The sequence below is a fragment of the Meleagris gallopavo genome, chromosome 11 (genome assembly GCF_000146605.3).
Source record: "Meleagris gallopavo isolate NT-WF06-2002-E0010 breed Aviagen turkey brand Nicholas breeding stock chromosome 11, Turkey_5.1, whole genome shotgun sequence".
Lineage (NCBI taxonomy): Eukaryota > Metazoa > Chordata > Aves > Galliformes > Phasianidae > Meleagris > Meleagris gallopavo.
This window is the reverse complement of record NC_015021.2, coordinates 4,654,997-4,669,078: the sequence shown is the minus strand read 5'-3', so window position 1 is coordinate 4,669,078 and position 14,082 is coordinate 4,654,997. Positions and strand designations below refer to the sequence as shown.

At 35.0% G+C, this 14,082-nt stretch overlaps 1 protein-coding gene across 1 annotated transcript in view; it reads right to left on the bottom strand.

The window, feature by feature from the left end:
• Nucleotides 1–1,282: 1,282 nt before the first annotated feature.
• Nucleotides 1,283–14,082, bottom strand: part of DAW1 (dynein assembly factor with WD repeats 1) — a 13,192-nt gene continuing 392 nt past the window's right edge. Inside the window, exons 2-11 of the mRNA XM_019618857.2 lie at nucleotides 13,930–14,080; nucleotides 13,827–13,840; nucleotides 13,596–13,668; nucleotides 10,761–10,905; nucleotides 7,403–7,461; nucleotides 6,632–6,754; nucleotides 5,141–5,240; nucleotides 4,735–4,842; nucleotides 3,544–3,650; nucleotides 1,283–1,424 (exon numbers count right to left, since the gene is read on the bottom strand). Coding sequence (XP_019474402.1) covers nucleotides 1,298–1,424; nucleotides 3,544–3,650; nucleotides 4,735–4,842; nucleotides 5,141–5,240; nucleotides 6,632–6,754; nucleotides 7,403–7,461; nucleotides 10,761–10,905; nucleotides 13,596–13,668; nucleotides 13,827–13,840; nucleotides 13,930–14,080 — 1,007 coding nt within the window. The 3' untranslated portion in view covers nucleotides 1,283–1,297. The remainder of the gene's footprint in view (nucleotides 1,425–3,543; nucleotides 3,651–4,734; nucleotides 4,843–5,140; nucleotides 5,241–6,631; nucleotides 6,755–7,402; nucleotides 7,462–10,760; nucleotides 10,906–13,595; nucleotides 13,669–13,826; nucleotides 13,841–13,929; nucleotides 14,081–14,082) is intronic.

The following is a 14,082-nucleotide window of genomic DNA, read 5'->3' as shown; positions in this document are numbered from 1 at the left end:
TCTTATTTTGACTAATATACTTGATAGATAGCTAGTTGATCAATTAAGTGACACGTATAAGTACTTTCTGAGGCCTGAATGAATGTACTAGCATGAAAAGAGTCATAGTTTTATCAGCTTAATGAAGCACTACATATTTTGTATTTCAGTGTATTGATTTCAGTGAACCTTAAAAATACATAATTATTTAATCGGACTTCACTGAAATGAAAAACTCATATAAGAAGCTCATAGGTTTTGCATTCAGTTACAATTTCTTTAAGGAATTGTATGTATTAGTTTAAAATAATGCTCTTCCATTTAGAAAAGACAGAGTTTTATGTATCAATAAGACAATGAGAAAGCTTCCATAAAAAAATAAACAGAAAAGAATTCAAAATATACAGCAGAGAGATACAAGAGCCCAAATTGAGGGAAAGAATTATTGTCTATCTAAACTGCTACAATATGTTTGTGCTACCTAAAGAAAGCGAAGAGTAGGTGCTTTTTTTTTTCTTCTTTTTTTATTTCCCAAAATATGGGCATTTAGAATTCTTGTGGTTGGAGAGGTGAACTGCACCACACTTAAAAATATCTCTTTGTATGATATTCCAATAATTTATCCTGAGGAATGTCTTTCACAGTGTCCAGCTTTACACATGGCATAGTGGGCTCAGAGCTCAGAAGAAAGTCAGACATTTGATTCCTGCATATTGTGAGTCTCTTCTGATTCTGAAGAGCTAGATTTTAGAAAAGTTACAGCTTTGTCTGTTTTATAGCAAGTAAAACAAAGATGCTATAGATTTGGGTGCTCATTTTTAAATGTTGGCACAGTACATTTGTCAAATTGCTGAGCATCTCCTTGTCAATATTATTTCAATTGCATGCAGACGAGAAATGGACTATCTCTCACCACTGAAACATAATCCTTTTGCAGTTTAACACTAACAATCACAGGCATTCATTAGAAGCAATCCAAATGAAGAACTAGCTCCTAGAGACCTGCCAAAAGTCACATGTGATGCTTGTGACACAAGTACCATGGGAAAAAAAATAAAGAGTAAGACTCAAGGACATAAACTGCAAAATAGTCCTTTTTGCACTAAAAATATAAATAAGTTGTAATGGCCAAAGCTCGCCCTTTAGTTTATATTTACTGGGTGAAATTATAAACTACACTGTTATTAACTTACAGTAAAGTGTTTTAAATAGTCTAAAGTGGTTTTCTGAACAAAAACAGGGACTCACCAAATTCTATACAAAAACAAATTATTCAATGCATTATAATGCATAGTAAAAGATCTTATGATTTGGATGTTCAGTGCATCCTCAACTTTCTTACCATGCATGTTTTGTCCATTGATCCAGTGACAATAAGAGAACAGTCCCAGTTGAACTGTGCACTGCTAATTTCTCCTCGATGGCCTATTAAAATATGCAACATCCTGCAAAAAAGAGAATTTATATATTTTGTGTATATTTTGATATATCAATATAAGTTATAACCAAGCTTACAAAATGTCATAGGTAAGGTGTCAAATCTTCCTCCTGTTAGCCATTAAAGCAATCAAATGGAGTGGTGCACCTCATTTAGCATCCCAGTACTACATTAGTTCCATTTTTTCTCCTGGACACAAAGGGGCAGTAAATAATCAAATGAAAGAGTCCTCCCTTTCTTCTATTCCAAAACTACTTTAATGACTGTATTGCCAATGAAATGACTTTTCAGTGCCAGAGATGGATTTATTCTGTTCATCTAGACACAAAGCATGTACACCAAGTTTTTCCACATTACTCTCCCTTGAGTATTCTGCTTGAATTAACTATTAACAGTGTCTTTTCAAAACTCCATATTACTAACTACTCAATCTAAATCTTTTATAAAATCCAATGAAGATCCAATGGAACTTAATCAGGTACTTAACATGAACTTGTACCCAAGTAACAGACAAATGACAGCCAAGCTGAAATATGATGTCTAATCCTCATTAATCCTAAACTTCTTGCTCCACAAGGACTGACAATACTAGTTCCATGAAATTGTTCAAACAGCTTTAGCTGAGTAGAGGGGTACAATTAGCCATTATTGCTTACTATGAATTAATGAGCACTATAAAGCAATGAACCCTAAAAATGATTAATGATGTGCATATTAAAGGATTAGTACCTTAGGATTTTATCATAATGTTAATAACATTGTATCATTAATAGAAAATAGCTTCAACTAATGGATAAACTAATGACTAGAAAAACAACTAAATGAGTTTAAGTAACTGAAATCTTCACATGCGATATGAAGGGTAACTAAATTAATATATATGCTAAATGAACAGTTCATAAAGCAAATCTCCTGAGCAACTGAATTCTCTACTTATTTGACAACAAAAATTGAATTATACTCATGTTGTTTTATAGATTCTTCTCTTTTAAAAATGTGAAGCTTGTATTCTACAGATCTTTGTATAATAATTCCAAATCAACAGAGAACAGTGAAATTCAGAATTTTGTGAACGTATTATTTGGGCAGCAAGACTGCTGTTACTGTATTAGCTAACACCCAAAATACTTAATCATGAAAAGATTTGAAAAAACTTTGATTTCCAAATTTTGAAAAGACAATCCATGGCTTAAGTGTAAATCTCCACTGAATAAGCAGAATAAATAGCACAGAACCCATTATCTATCAGATTTAGAATTGGGAAGAACCAAGAAAACAGACTGGTGAAATGCCATGTAAAATGTTCCATTTAAGTGGAAACACATTGGTTTTTTCTCCAAGATATCACTATACACACGCTTTCCTTTTATTTACTAATTTCAGAGATATTTCACTTATTTTCACAAAGAAAAGAAAAAGAAAAAGTTCTCTCTCTAAAAAAAATAGAATATTTATCTTCATAAATTACTTTGTCAATAATCAGGACAATTATTTTATTATTCTGCTTACAATGAGTTTCCAGTTGAAAAAATACAAGGATTTATCAGGATAATACAACAAGCTCATGTTTAGCTATTTAATTATTATTTGTTGGCATTATAATCAAGACATTTTGTTCTCTACAGTGAGTGGGATCAAATTTTCTCCTCTTCATAAATATATACTGACATACAGGAGTGTGAGGAGGAAAGTGGACCATCTGTTATTTAAAGTCAATGTGACTACTCAAATTTTCCATGAAATACCATAGTTTTTTTTTTTCAATTATTATTATTTTAACTTGAATAGCTAGTTCCATCTAGAAATTCTAGACACCTACAAAACCACAAGTTTCCGTGCTGATGAAATATTTTCCTGTTTGGAGCATCCACTATGGTCTACCCATTGTGTCTGTCTCCTCAGTGCTCATGCATCTAAACCTGTTGCATACAAAAACAGTTGGTGAGAGCACTTCTTTCTAGAAGAACAAAGGGAACTGAATAAAAAAAATGAAAAGATGAAGTAATACATATACTCTAAAAAGGCAAAGATACACCGTCTGTAATTTGTTTCATTCATTCAACATTTTCTCTCTCATTTTTCATTAAATATGCAATGTAAAATGATATTTATTAGTACTTTAGTACCTGCCAGTGACAACATCCCACACTCCTACTGTGCAGTCAAAGGAGCCGGTGATAATCCTGTCTCCGGTGGTGTTAAAAGACAATGCAACAATTTCTGCTGAGTGCCCCTAAGAGGATTTAAAAAAAAGGAGTTTGGGAATGAAAATACCACTTTTCTATTAGCTTATTTTCAGCAGCACAGTTTTTCTTCACCACTTCAGAATATTATTTACTGTCTTGCCCAATATATCGCAATTTTAACAGAAAGATCTACTGGACAGTGAAAGAGTCAATATCCCAACACCTGAAAAAAATCAGGCACACTGCTTAGGCAGTGAGAAATTGCTGGTGATACGTGAATAACCAGAGAAGTGACTGATATTTTCCATATTTGATTTAAGGAGAATCACATTGGTTCACCAATGCATACTGAAATCAGATGATTCATTTACAGTAAATTACAGTATGGCCTGTCTCTGGTCTCACTGGAGAGGCTTGGAAAAATGAGCAAAAGCATATTTTTACACTTGTACATTCACACATTCCACTGCTCTTTTCTCTCCTAAGGGCTCTGAGAGAAAGCCAAAGGGGAAGAAAATGCCATCCCCATTGTATAGGCCATCTACACCAAGGAAGAAACTTATGCTCTACATACTACTTAGGATTTATTCAAGAAAGATTGGAAACAATGTCAGCCAATCAGAACAAATAAAATCCTAGCAAGCCATGTAGATCAAAAAGAAATCATGATCTACTGGTAACTGAATAGTATTCCTCTGCTTGTAGGGTGAAGATAAATCACAAAGTAAGGTACTTGGATGGCTTTCTCATGCTGATGTTTACAGGAAGATAATCTCTGCAGATGCAACTTCTGACACTGATTTTTCTTAAGAGTTATTTTATGTTACTTCAGAAGAAGTGATAAATTGTTGTATAGTAACATTTTAATCAGCAGTGGAAGGCATTCCATCCTATAAAAGTAACGTCACTGAAATGAGAAGATCTGTCTTTTGATAAATAGGACTCCTTAAAAAACACTATATTTTTATCATTCTCTTCAAATTTTCCTAATGTTTTCTAACTGTGGTCACTATGAGACTACCTGGTAACAGAAATTCTCAGAAAGTTTTGAAACTGTAGCAATATTTTGTGAGTAAGAATATTTTTTTAAAAGCAGGAACAACTTTAAAAACATAAAGAATGAAAACATACTCTTAAAGTAAATACTACTTCTCCTTTCTCTATATCCCATAATTTGGCAGTGGTGTCCATGCTTCCAGTTGCCACCAATGTGCTCTGAAGATTAAACGATAAACATACCTATAGCAAGAAACATTGAAGAGAAAAAAGTGGGAAAAGGGCAAGCAGGTAATTTATATACATTTTCTCTAAAGGAAGTCACAATATTTCTAAACAAGAGAACAGTCTGAACTAATTTAATAGTTTATGACTTACAGAAAAATTACAAGGCTCTTCTGACAGTTCATTTGGAGTGCAACAAATCCTTACTCCAAAGCTCCTGCTCAAATCTACTGGACTCACAGAGACATGGAGCCCAAAGACACGCATGGTGTTGTATGGAAACACAGAGGAATAAGAAATATCCTTCCACACTCACTATTTCTGCAGTATGTCCTCTGAAAGTATGATAACATTTTCCTGTTTCAGTACTCCACAGTTTGCAGGTTTTATCGAAAGATCCAGTGGCAATCTTGTCACTAAATGGAAAAGCACTGTTTTTATTTAGAAGAAAAAAATCTAACTTCAAAGACTCACAGTAGAACTCACAGCAACAATGCCTAGTCTTCAAAGCATGAAAGTATATTTCTACAAACTGTTGCTTTTAGTTTTAGCAATAGTTTATATTCATTAAATAGCAACTGCTCCTGTGTAGATTTGCAGAGCAGAGACTGGCAGCTGGGACCTTCTCTGCCTCTGCTTGTGTGAACATAATGAAGGGCAACTGCCACCACTTCAGCCAGCAGCTGTTCCCTCTGTGCAGCTCGACATGAGACAGAGGTGAACGAATCTGGAGTTCCTTGCAGGAAACTGCATGAAAGGCTTTATGCTCTCACATGCATTCTGCTGTACTACAAGATCCTAGAGCAGGATTTCACAAACAGAAGTTGCATTAAGGAGAAAAAATAACAGATAACCCATGAGAAACATTAGTCATGAAGTTATCTGCTGTACTTCCAGAAGTATTTAAAAGCTACCTCATTTCAACTAATAGGGTTGGTTTGTTTGTACACTGTTAGAATCTGCTTTTTATAAGTAGAAAAGAGGGTGAGCTCTGCTCCTACTTAAGTTAGTGGAAGGGTTGTGAGTAATTGCAGCTAAAATAGAACTGAAGTGAGGTGCCAAAAAAATGTAGTGAGGGAGATGGTATTGAAGCCTAAAGATTAGTAGAAAAAAAAAGTTGATTTTTAATTGAAATTTTAATTTAAATGTAGCTCAAGGATCCCCTCAGGATGCATCACTTCTACGCTTCTTTGTTATAATCTAGTCACTGATCTTTGCACAGATTTTTGTCATACATCAGTTCATGTGAACTATATAAAACAAACAGGAAATAATTTCTATCTTATTTTGAAAAGAGGCAAAATGACTTACTTATACAAAAGCTCCCTAATGCAGAAAATTACAACAAAACTTCAGTATCTAAAGTAATTCCCTTCATCTAACAGGTGACAATTCTGACTTACGGCAAACAGTAACTGCATAAAACAGAAGATGCACATATGCATATTTGACTTCCATACAGTGGCACCCTGTGGATTTTATAAAAATTACTCATCTCTGACACATTTATATTATGTCTTAGATCATAATAAATGCTTAATATGCATGCAATACAAAAAGTGGAAAAATCCACTTTTGTTATGATTTTATTTTCCTTAACTGAAGTAACAAAAGCTTTGAATTTCTAAATATACTTTAAGCAGAAAATGTTCTTAAATGTATAAATGTATATACAAATAACATACAGTGTCATCCTAAGGTGATTAGCTGCAGTTGAACTTTTCCAACTCAGAATCTGAACTGTCTGAGACAGTCTATCTTATTTTAAATTATCAATTATGATTTATCTTAGAGAAAATGTATTTACCCATAGGGATTATTAAAAGCAATTGCATAAACAACGTTTTTGTGTCCCTCTAGTGTATGCAACTCTTCTCCTGACGCAGTATCCCATACTTTGCAGGTTCTGTCATAGCTTCCTGTGATAAACCTAAAACAAAGAGAAATTTATTTACTGTGAATACCATACTGCTCCTGTACTTACTCAAATAAGTGACTTCCACAGACTTCAGTTATCTTTATCTCAGACTCTGAATCTTTTCATTATTTCTAAAATACTGACTAATGACCACAGAGGTTCTTTTTCTTTTTTCTTTTTAATATTAGTGATAAAAAAAACCCTTGTTTCAAATCTTTAGTGTGCTTAATTAAAACACAAGTTGCTGCTTTCGAATTTTCAAGACACAAATGAAAAAACAATTAGGCATATGCTCTTAGTGAAATCAGTCATAACAAAATTCCACAAGAGAGAAAGTCCCAAACGAGTTTATGCCAATGACTGTCTGAGCTTTTAGTGATACTTGCCCTGTTGCCACAAAGGTCCTGTTTTGTGAAATATGGTAATCATCAATAAACTGTCATCTTGGGAGAAGAAAAAGACATCAAGTGAATCTCACCCACTATATTTTGGCATCTCCCATTGGTTCTTCCATAGAAGATGAAAATCTAATCCCCAATCACGCCTGAAGTTGTTTATAAACAGCAAAAAGATGCGAGCACTGAATTTCACTTACAATTTAATTTACAAGTATCAGACTTCAATTAGGTATTACATATTTAGAATTTGAAAAGAACTTACCGGGAACCAGATTTGTTGAATGCTACATTTGTCAGTGGCAATATATGTGCCCTAAGTACCTAGGAGCAAGAGAAGAAAGTATTTGATATATTTTAAAAACAAGTAAAAAATCAAATTCCTCAAAATATTCAATAGGTCAATATTTTCTCCTCCTCCTTTTAGATTAGCAGTTATGTCTGTAATATATCAATCCCTCACTGAAACAAAAGCAAAACAAAAAACACCCATGCCTCAGCAGATTATTGCTGCAGATATTACATGGTATTGATTTCAGATTCTTATTTCACTTGAATGAAGTGTCTTTTCCCAATGTTTACTTCTCCTCTGTTCTCTCTGAGACCAGTGAAATAGCCCTAGGCCATGTCTGAAAGGCCAAAAACAAATGCCTGGTGACATCATTGATGAAAAAAATATGACAATTAAGCCTTAGATAGTAAAACAGATCTGACTGAACTGAGTATTTTGAAATATGTACGCCATATATAGGATGCTTTTGGCTATTATATGATTTTGTTTCCAAAAACGGGAAGAACAAAAACAGACTGCAGCTGTATCTTAGGAGATCATGACAGAAAAGCATATAGAACCATAACAAAGTTACTTATCCAAACAAAATTCGAAGAAGGGACTTAAAATGGATTTCTGCCTCTTTTGTTTAGGTTACATAGTCTACTGTTTTTCTAACATTGTTTCAAAGACTCTTTAATCAGACAACTCTGTGTGCTTCATACAAATTACCCTGTACCTATAGTAGCAGACTGAAATCCACTAAGCACATATAAAAATAGTTTCAGCTAAAAGTCAGTGTGTCATGATACTTTGAAAATGACAACAAAGGAATGTTTGACTTACCGAGCTACTGACTAACAAGTAGCATTTGGTTTACATTTGAACAACTTATGCCTATTAAAAGCTTAAGTCTGAAGAGTAATAGTGTAAAACATGGGAAATCACAGCATCTGCTGACAGTGAGAGAGTGTTAAAAATACAGCAGTGGTCCGCTAGGTCTTCTCTGCAACATCATGAATGAAGAAGAAATTATTTATGAGCAATGCTATTTAATCACTGACATATTACCACAACTTTTTATTTTTATCTCTAGCTTTCTCAGCTGCCTGTCTCAGAAAGGAAAACAAAGGAAGATCAGAGATGTTCCAGTCAGAAAAGTAGGAACTGATGGAAGGGAAATGATCAGGCAAAGGAAAGAGAGAGATACAGAAAAGGTAGGCTTATGTTAAATTTCAGGTCACAGAATTAACACTATTGTTTCAGCTTCCAGTGCTGTAGTAACTTCAGTCACAGAACTCCAAGCCTGCAAGAACAGCTTGTGCAAATGATGTAATAACCAAATCCTAGGGTGATATTAGAAACATACCTCAGTTCTGCAAGTTACAGCAGACTGTTGCAGCAGTCCCTAAGATATATGCCAATCAGTATGGCATGCCATTGCTACCCAGCAGTTTCAAATCTGAGAGCTTGTTACAATGGCTTGCTTCTCTGTGCGGTGCCTAACAAAACACTATCACCACAATTACTGGAAATAGCAAAAGGAGGGGTTTATATCAGTGCCTATCTGCCCTCTTAAGATTATGCTCTTGTGCAACACGAAAAAAAATTTATTTCCAAACAATGCAAACACTGAAAAAAAAAAAATAAAAATCTTGCTCATACTGATCTCCTATATTAGTATTTCGGAGAAGTCTGAAACTTGTCTTTCATTTACATGCACAGAAAAGCATGTACTTCTAGCTACTTGAGAGAAAGAATTAAGCCAGAAGTGATTGGATTCCCTGCTTGGAGTATTTCCAAATTGATCAAACGTGGTTCTACACATAACAAACAACAAGTACATTATTTATTCTGAAATTTGGACATGCTATTGAGTATTTGTCAGTCTCTGTGATGAGCAAAAAAAAGTAAAAAGTTGTGAAAATTAAGTCATTAGCACAGCTGAGGGCATACCTTAAAGCACAAGAAAGACTTAAAATTTAAGTTGTCTTATTATACACACAAAGCTTTATTTTCAAGGTTGAATGTACAGATCTTTTGTATTATTCACTCAGATGTGCACTTCTGGTCAGAAGAATCGAAATTATAATACGTTATATGTATATGGCAACATTTCAAGTTCTCCCTTCTCTTATGCTTAAGGTAACAAGCAGCACTGACCAGCAATTTTTAACAGCTAGACATTGCCATCTGCTGACACAATAAAGACAGAACACTTAATTATTTCTGATTGCAACATGTAATCTCTGGAAGTAATTTTATTTTACTTTGCACAGTTAAATACAATTAAGTTTACTGTCTTCTGACAGACTAAATTCTGGATTTGAAGACCCAAAAGGTTGCCCTAGTCATTGCTCTTAAAAAGCTTCCCTATTTAAAATAAACTTACAAGTTGCTGTCTGTAAGCTGAGATCAAACCATAAGTATTCAAATGTTTACAACTTAAAAGGAAATCAGTTTAGCACAAAACAGCATAAACACAGCAACTATGATTCCCTTACTCAAAGAAAAGAAATGTGAATGAGGAGTAATGTAAAAAACAAAGATTCCTTAAGCAGTGTTATTATGGGCCTTGGGCCCAATGCTGAGATGATGTTTGGAAGGCTTGGCATATAAATTCCCTTAAAATTATTTCCTAGTAATGGTCTGCTGAATAAATTATTATTTTTAAGATCAACAATATTGAGTACATGACTAACATTACTTTTTTCATCAGCTTTCCAAGTACAAAAGATCAAATAACTCTTTTATTATCATTATTTCATGTATTATTCCAGTCCTATGGACAGGAATCACTAAATAAGGCTTGTATGAACCATAACCTTATAATCTGCTATTTTAGCCAGTTTGTTGGCTCATCTCTTGGCTGGCAGAAAGTAATGACAACTGGTATGACTGTATGTATCTGAATACTTAAAACGAATATAAAGTTCCACAGAATGAAGAACAAGAACACAATTCTATAAAAAATATTCAGGGCCTTTCCCAGCAGCTAATTATTTGGATTCTACTTACTGACTTTCTTTAAATATAACTATGGGTGTTGCTCGTTCACAGAGTCACTTGTAAAGGAAGGTAATTATTTGTCTCACGCCCTTATATATAAGCCTGTGTAAATAGTGAGTCGGAATAATTACACCTCTGGCCTTCTGGGGGAATTCCTGACAGGCACAACCAGGCCAGATTCAGTCCCTCTAAACAGTAGAGAGGTAATCAAAAATACCCAAGAAATTAGTCATAAAATCCAAATTTTTGCTGTCAGGTACAACGTACAGCTGTAAAAACATAATCACAACATTTCAACTGAAACCCTCAAAATCTCCAATGTCATTTTAAAGATGTTTCTGACCTTAAAAAGATAGAATTTGTGGTCCTCTTGTTCCCCTAGTTTCTCTTGCAATCTTTGTACTAAACATATGACGTGTTCCTTGCAAGAAGCTGTGATGAGAGGTTCTTCTTTTTGAATTTCTTCTACTAAGGCGATGACATCTGTGCTAGTTATGAAGAAAAAGAAGAGCATTTCATCCTCTGGTAATTATAAATACAAGCATAGTGTTTCTTGCAGAGAAACAAAAGCAAGGAATTAAACAATATGCATTTATCTCATGGTGTAATGGCTTATAGAAATATGAATAAATCTTTCCTGGTTTCTTTACCTCTGTCCATCTTTACTAAAACATTTCTTACCAAGCTAAAGTTTTAAAAGTTAAATCTTACTGAACTTTACTTTCTTGAAGGGTTTCCGCAGAGGGTCAGACATGGGATCTGTGCATCCAGAACTGACAGTCTGGGAATACATATTTAAAGTAAAGTGGAGCTTCATAAATTCCCAATGAATTTCCCATGAAGTAGCAACAACATAAATAAGATGTGGAGAGTGTTAAAATGATCTCTCTTTGTGGCTTCACAAGTGTATGTCTGTTCCTGTAATTTTTATTTATTATAACAACTTCCAAATCATGGTCCACAGTTCACTAGTGCTCATGGAGCACCCAAGAAGTAGTTCATCTTCTCATACTATCAAACTGCTGACTCCTGGCCATCCATGATTAAACAGAGGGTTGACAATACCCAGCAGTCAAAACACAAACACACACTTATAACTACTGAGGAAGCCCAGACTTTCTGCTAGCACATAAGTAGAAAATTTACTTCAGACTTCAATGATTTAAGACCTCTAAACAGAAGACACTAACATCCCCACCAGTCAGTATCTTCTTAGTGTTTATACTCCTGATAATACAAGACAACTTCTGTCTTTCACAATATGACTCATTTTATCCAAAGTACTGTGCTGAACAGTAGACAAAAGACAAAGTAGACAAGTAGACAAAAATACATAATTTTTAAATGTGGATATGTTAGCTTGCATGTGCAGGCTACATTGACTACTAATTTTGCCCTCTCGCAAGAACTCTTTCATGTGAGTGTTTGTATTAAGAAAGACAACCATATAACATCATGCCTTCCTGCCTAACAAACTCAATGGATTTTGGCAACTTTATTTAATGGTGGCATTTTTCTTTTGTTGTTTTTTTTGAAATTCTACCTACTAGAGCTTGCTGAGTAGAGTATAGGCTGACTGTTATGATCAAAACTGTGACTAAAGCTCTTAGCTTTTTTCTTTTTCATTTTGGTTTCCTAGAGGAAGGACTCACGTGGAAAAAAGCCAGAAGAAACAGTTTGAAATCTGCATAAAACCTGATAAACTTTCCATAGTGTTGAAAGCCAGCAAAAAAGTTCTATGAAAAACTCCATTAGATATGACATGGAAGTTTGTGAATTGTCCCATAACTTTTAGGTGTGCAAATATTTGATGTGAGTGAATGAAAGAGCCAAACTTCTTGTAATAGTGTCAATTGAGAGGACAATGGTCATAAACAAAACAAAAACAACAAAACAGGAAATTCAGTGTCCATTCAACTCCCTCTCCCCCAGAGACAAAGAAAAGACAAAAACTTTTTCAGACACAATGGTGGTCAAACAACAGGACAGGTTTCCCAGAGAAGCTGAGGAGTCTCCACATATGGGGATGTTCAGAATTGAACTACAAAGAGTTGTGCTCAACCTGCCCTAGTTGCCTGTACTTTTTATGTTCTCAGGAGGTCCTGATCAACCTAAACAATCTTCTGATCCTGTGACATACTTCTATTCTATAACTGACTGCACAGCATTATCAGTAATGCTGGTGCATGAGTTAGATGTAGTAGTATTAAAGCAATGTCAGCACAGTAACTTCTTAAGTCAATATTATCAGTGCAACAAACATCTTATTCTTCACAGGGAAGACATAAGAGTTTTCAATTGGTGCTTTCCACCTGCCCAAAAGCCAGAGCCTGAGGTTATTGAAGACTGCTCCCTGCACAGTAAACCTCATTTCCTTTCTCATTAAATTAACTCTGTCTTTTATGTTACTTAAGTATATCCTATTAAACTTTAATCTATACTTAACACACACTGCATTTTTTATTCTTCAGTGTGGTCTATCCTTCACCTTTACATACATCACGATCCTGAAACTTCTTTCAACACCAGCAGATGATTAGATCACTGGATTATGTTCTCTTGTTTTTTCAAAGAACCCAACAGCAATTAGGCTCCTAACAAAAGAAACAGAAAATTTCCATTTCCACTGCTTTTGACACATGACTCTCACTTTCTCCACACAAACACAAGAGAGGAAATTATCTGTCTTACACTACCTTGCTTATGGCTGTTATGAGGATTAACGAATCAAGAGGAGAGCTCTGAACTGACATGCAGTTGGTTCCAGTGACTTCAGCAGAGGTCGTGTAAAGCAGTGTATGGGGATCTGAGTCAGACCAACTTTTTGAAAACATTCTGAAGTAGCATTACAAGACCTAACTGTTGCTCAGTGTAGCATTAACAAAGGCATTGTAAATCTCACTGTATCTGACGGCTTAGTATAGGCATCTTGATAACTAGCATTCTGTGAGAAATACAAGAGGCTCTAACTTTGAACAGCAGCACAAAGCAGGATGGAATGCAAGATTTTCATTTCGAGTGCTAGGAGAATGATTTGGCTGTGCATTTTCTCATCTGTGTGTGTGTTTTAGTGAAAAAAGACATCATTGACCTCCACTATGTTTAAAACAGACAAATGGAGTTGTATGTGAATGCAATAAAACAGCAAACAGCTCTTCTTTCTGAAATAAATACTTACTGAGGATTAAGATCAAGTAGATCTATAGATCTGGTCTTCAGCTCACCACCTTCTACATATTCCAGAATAATTCCTTATTAAAAAATAAAATAAAATAAAGAAGTTATAAACATGTCTTAATTAGATGATGTGGCTTCCATAACGCAGACAGTTCTCGTGGCTAGCAGGAGGCCCGGCACTCGCACAGTGCTGAACAATCCTGAAGAGATAACGGATATTAAACATCCCTACCTAAAATATTTACGCTCCATTTTCAATTCTAGAAATTAAGAAGGCTTATGAGTTTGGTTGGATATTTTTTGCGTTATTTCACCAGCGCTCTTTTCAAGCAAGCCGTACTGAAGGCACTGGCTGCAGTTCACTCTCTCGCGCTGTAGGAAAGCAGCTCGCGCTGCCGGCTGCCTGCAGAACACGGCGGGCTCCCCGAGCTCCAGCTGGAGGCACAACGCGCCGCTTCCTGCTGTGAAGCAGCCGCTCGCATAATTCT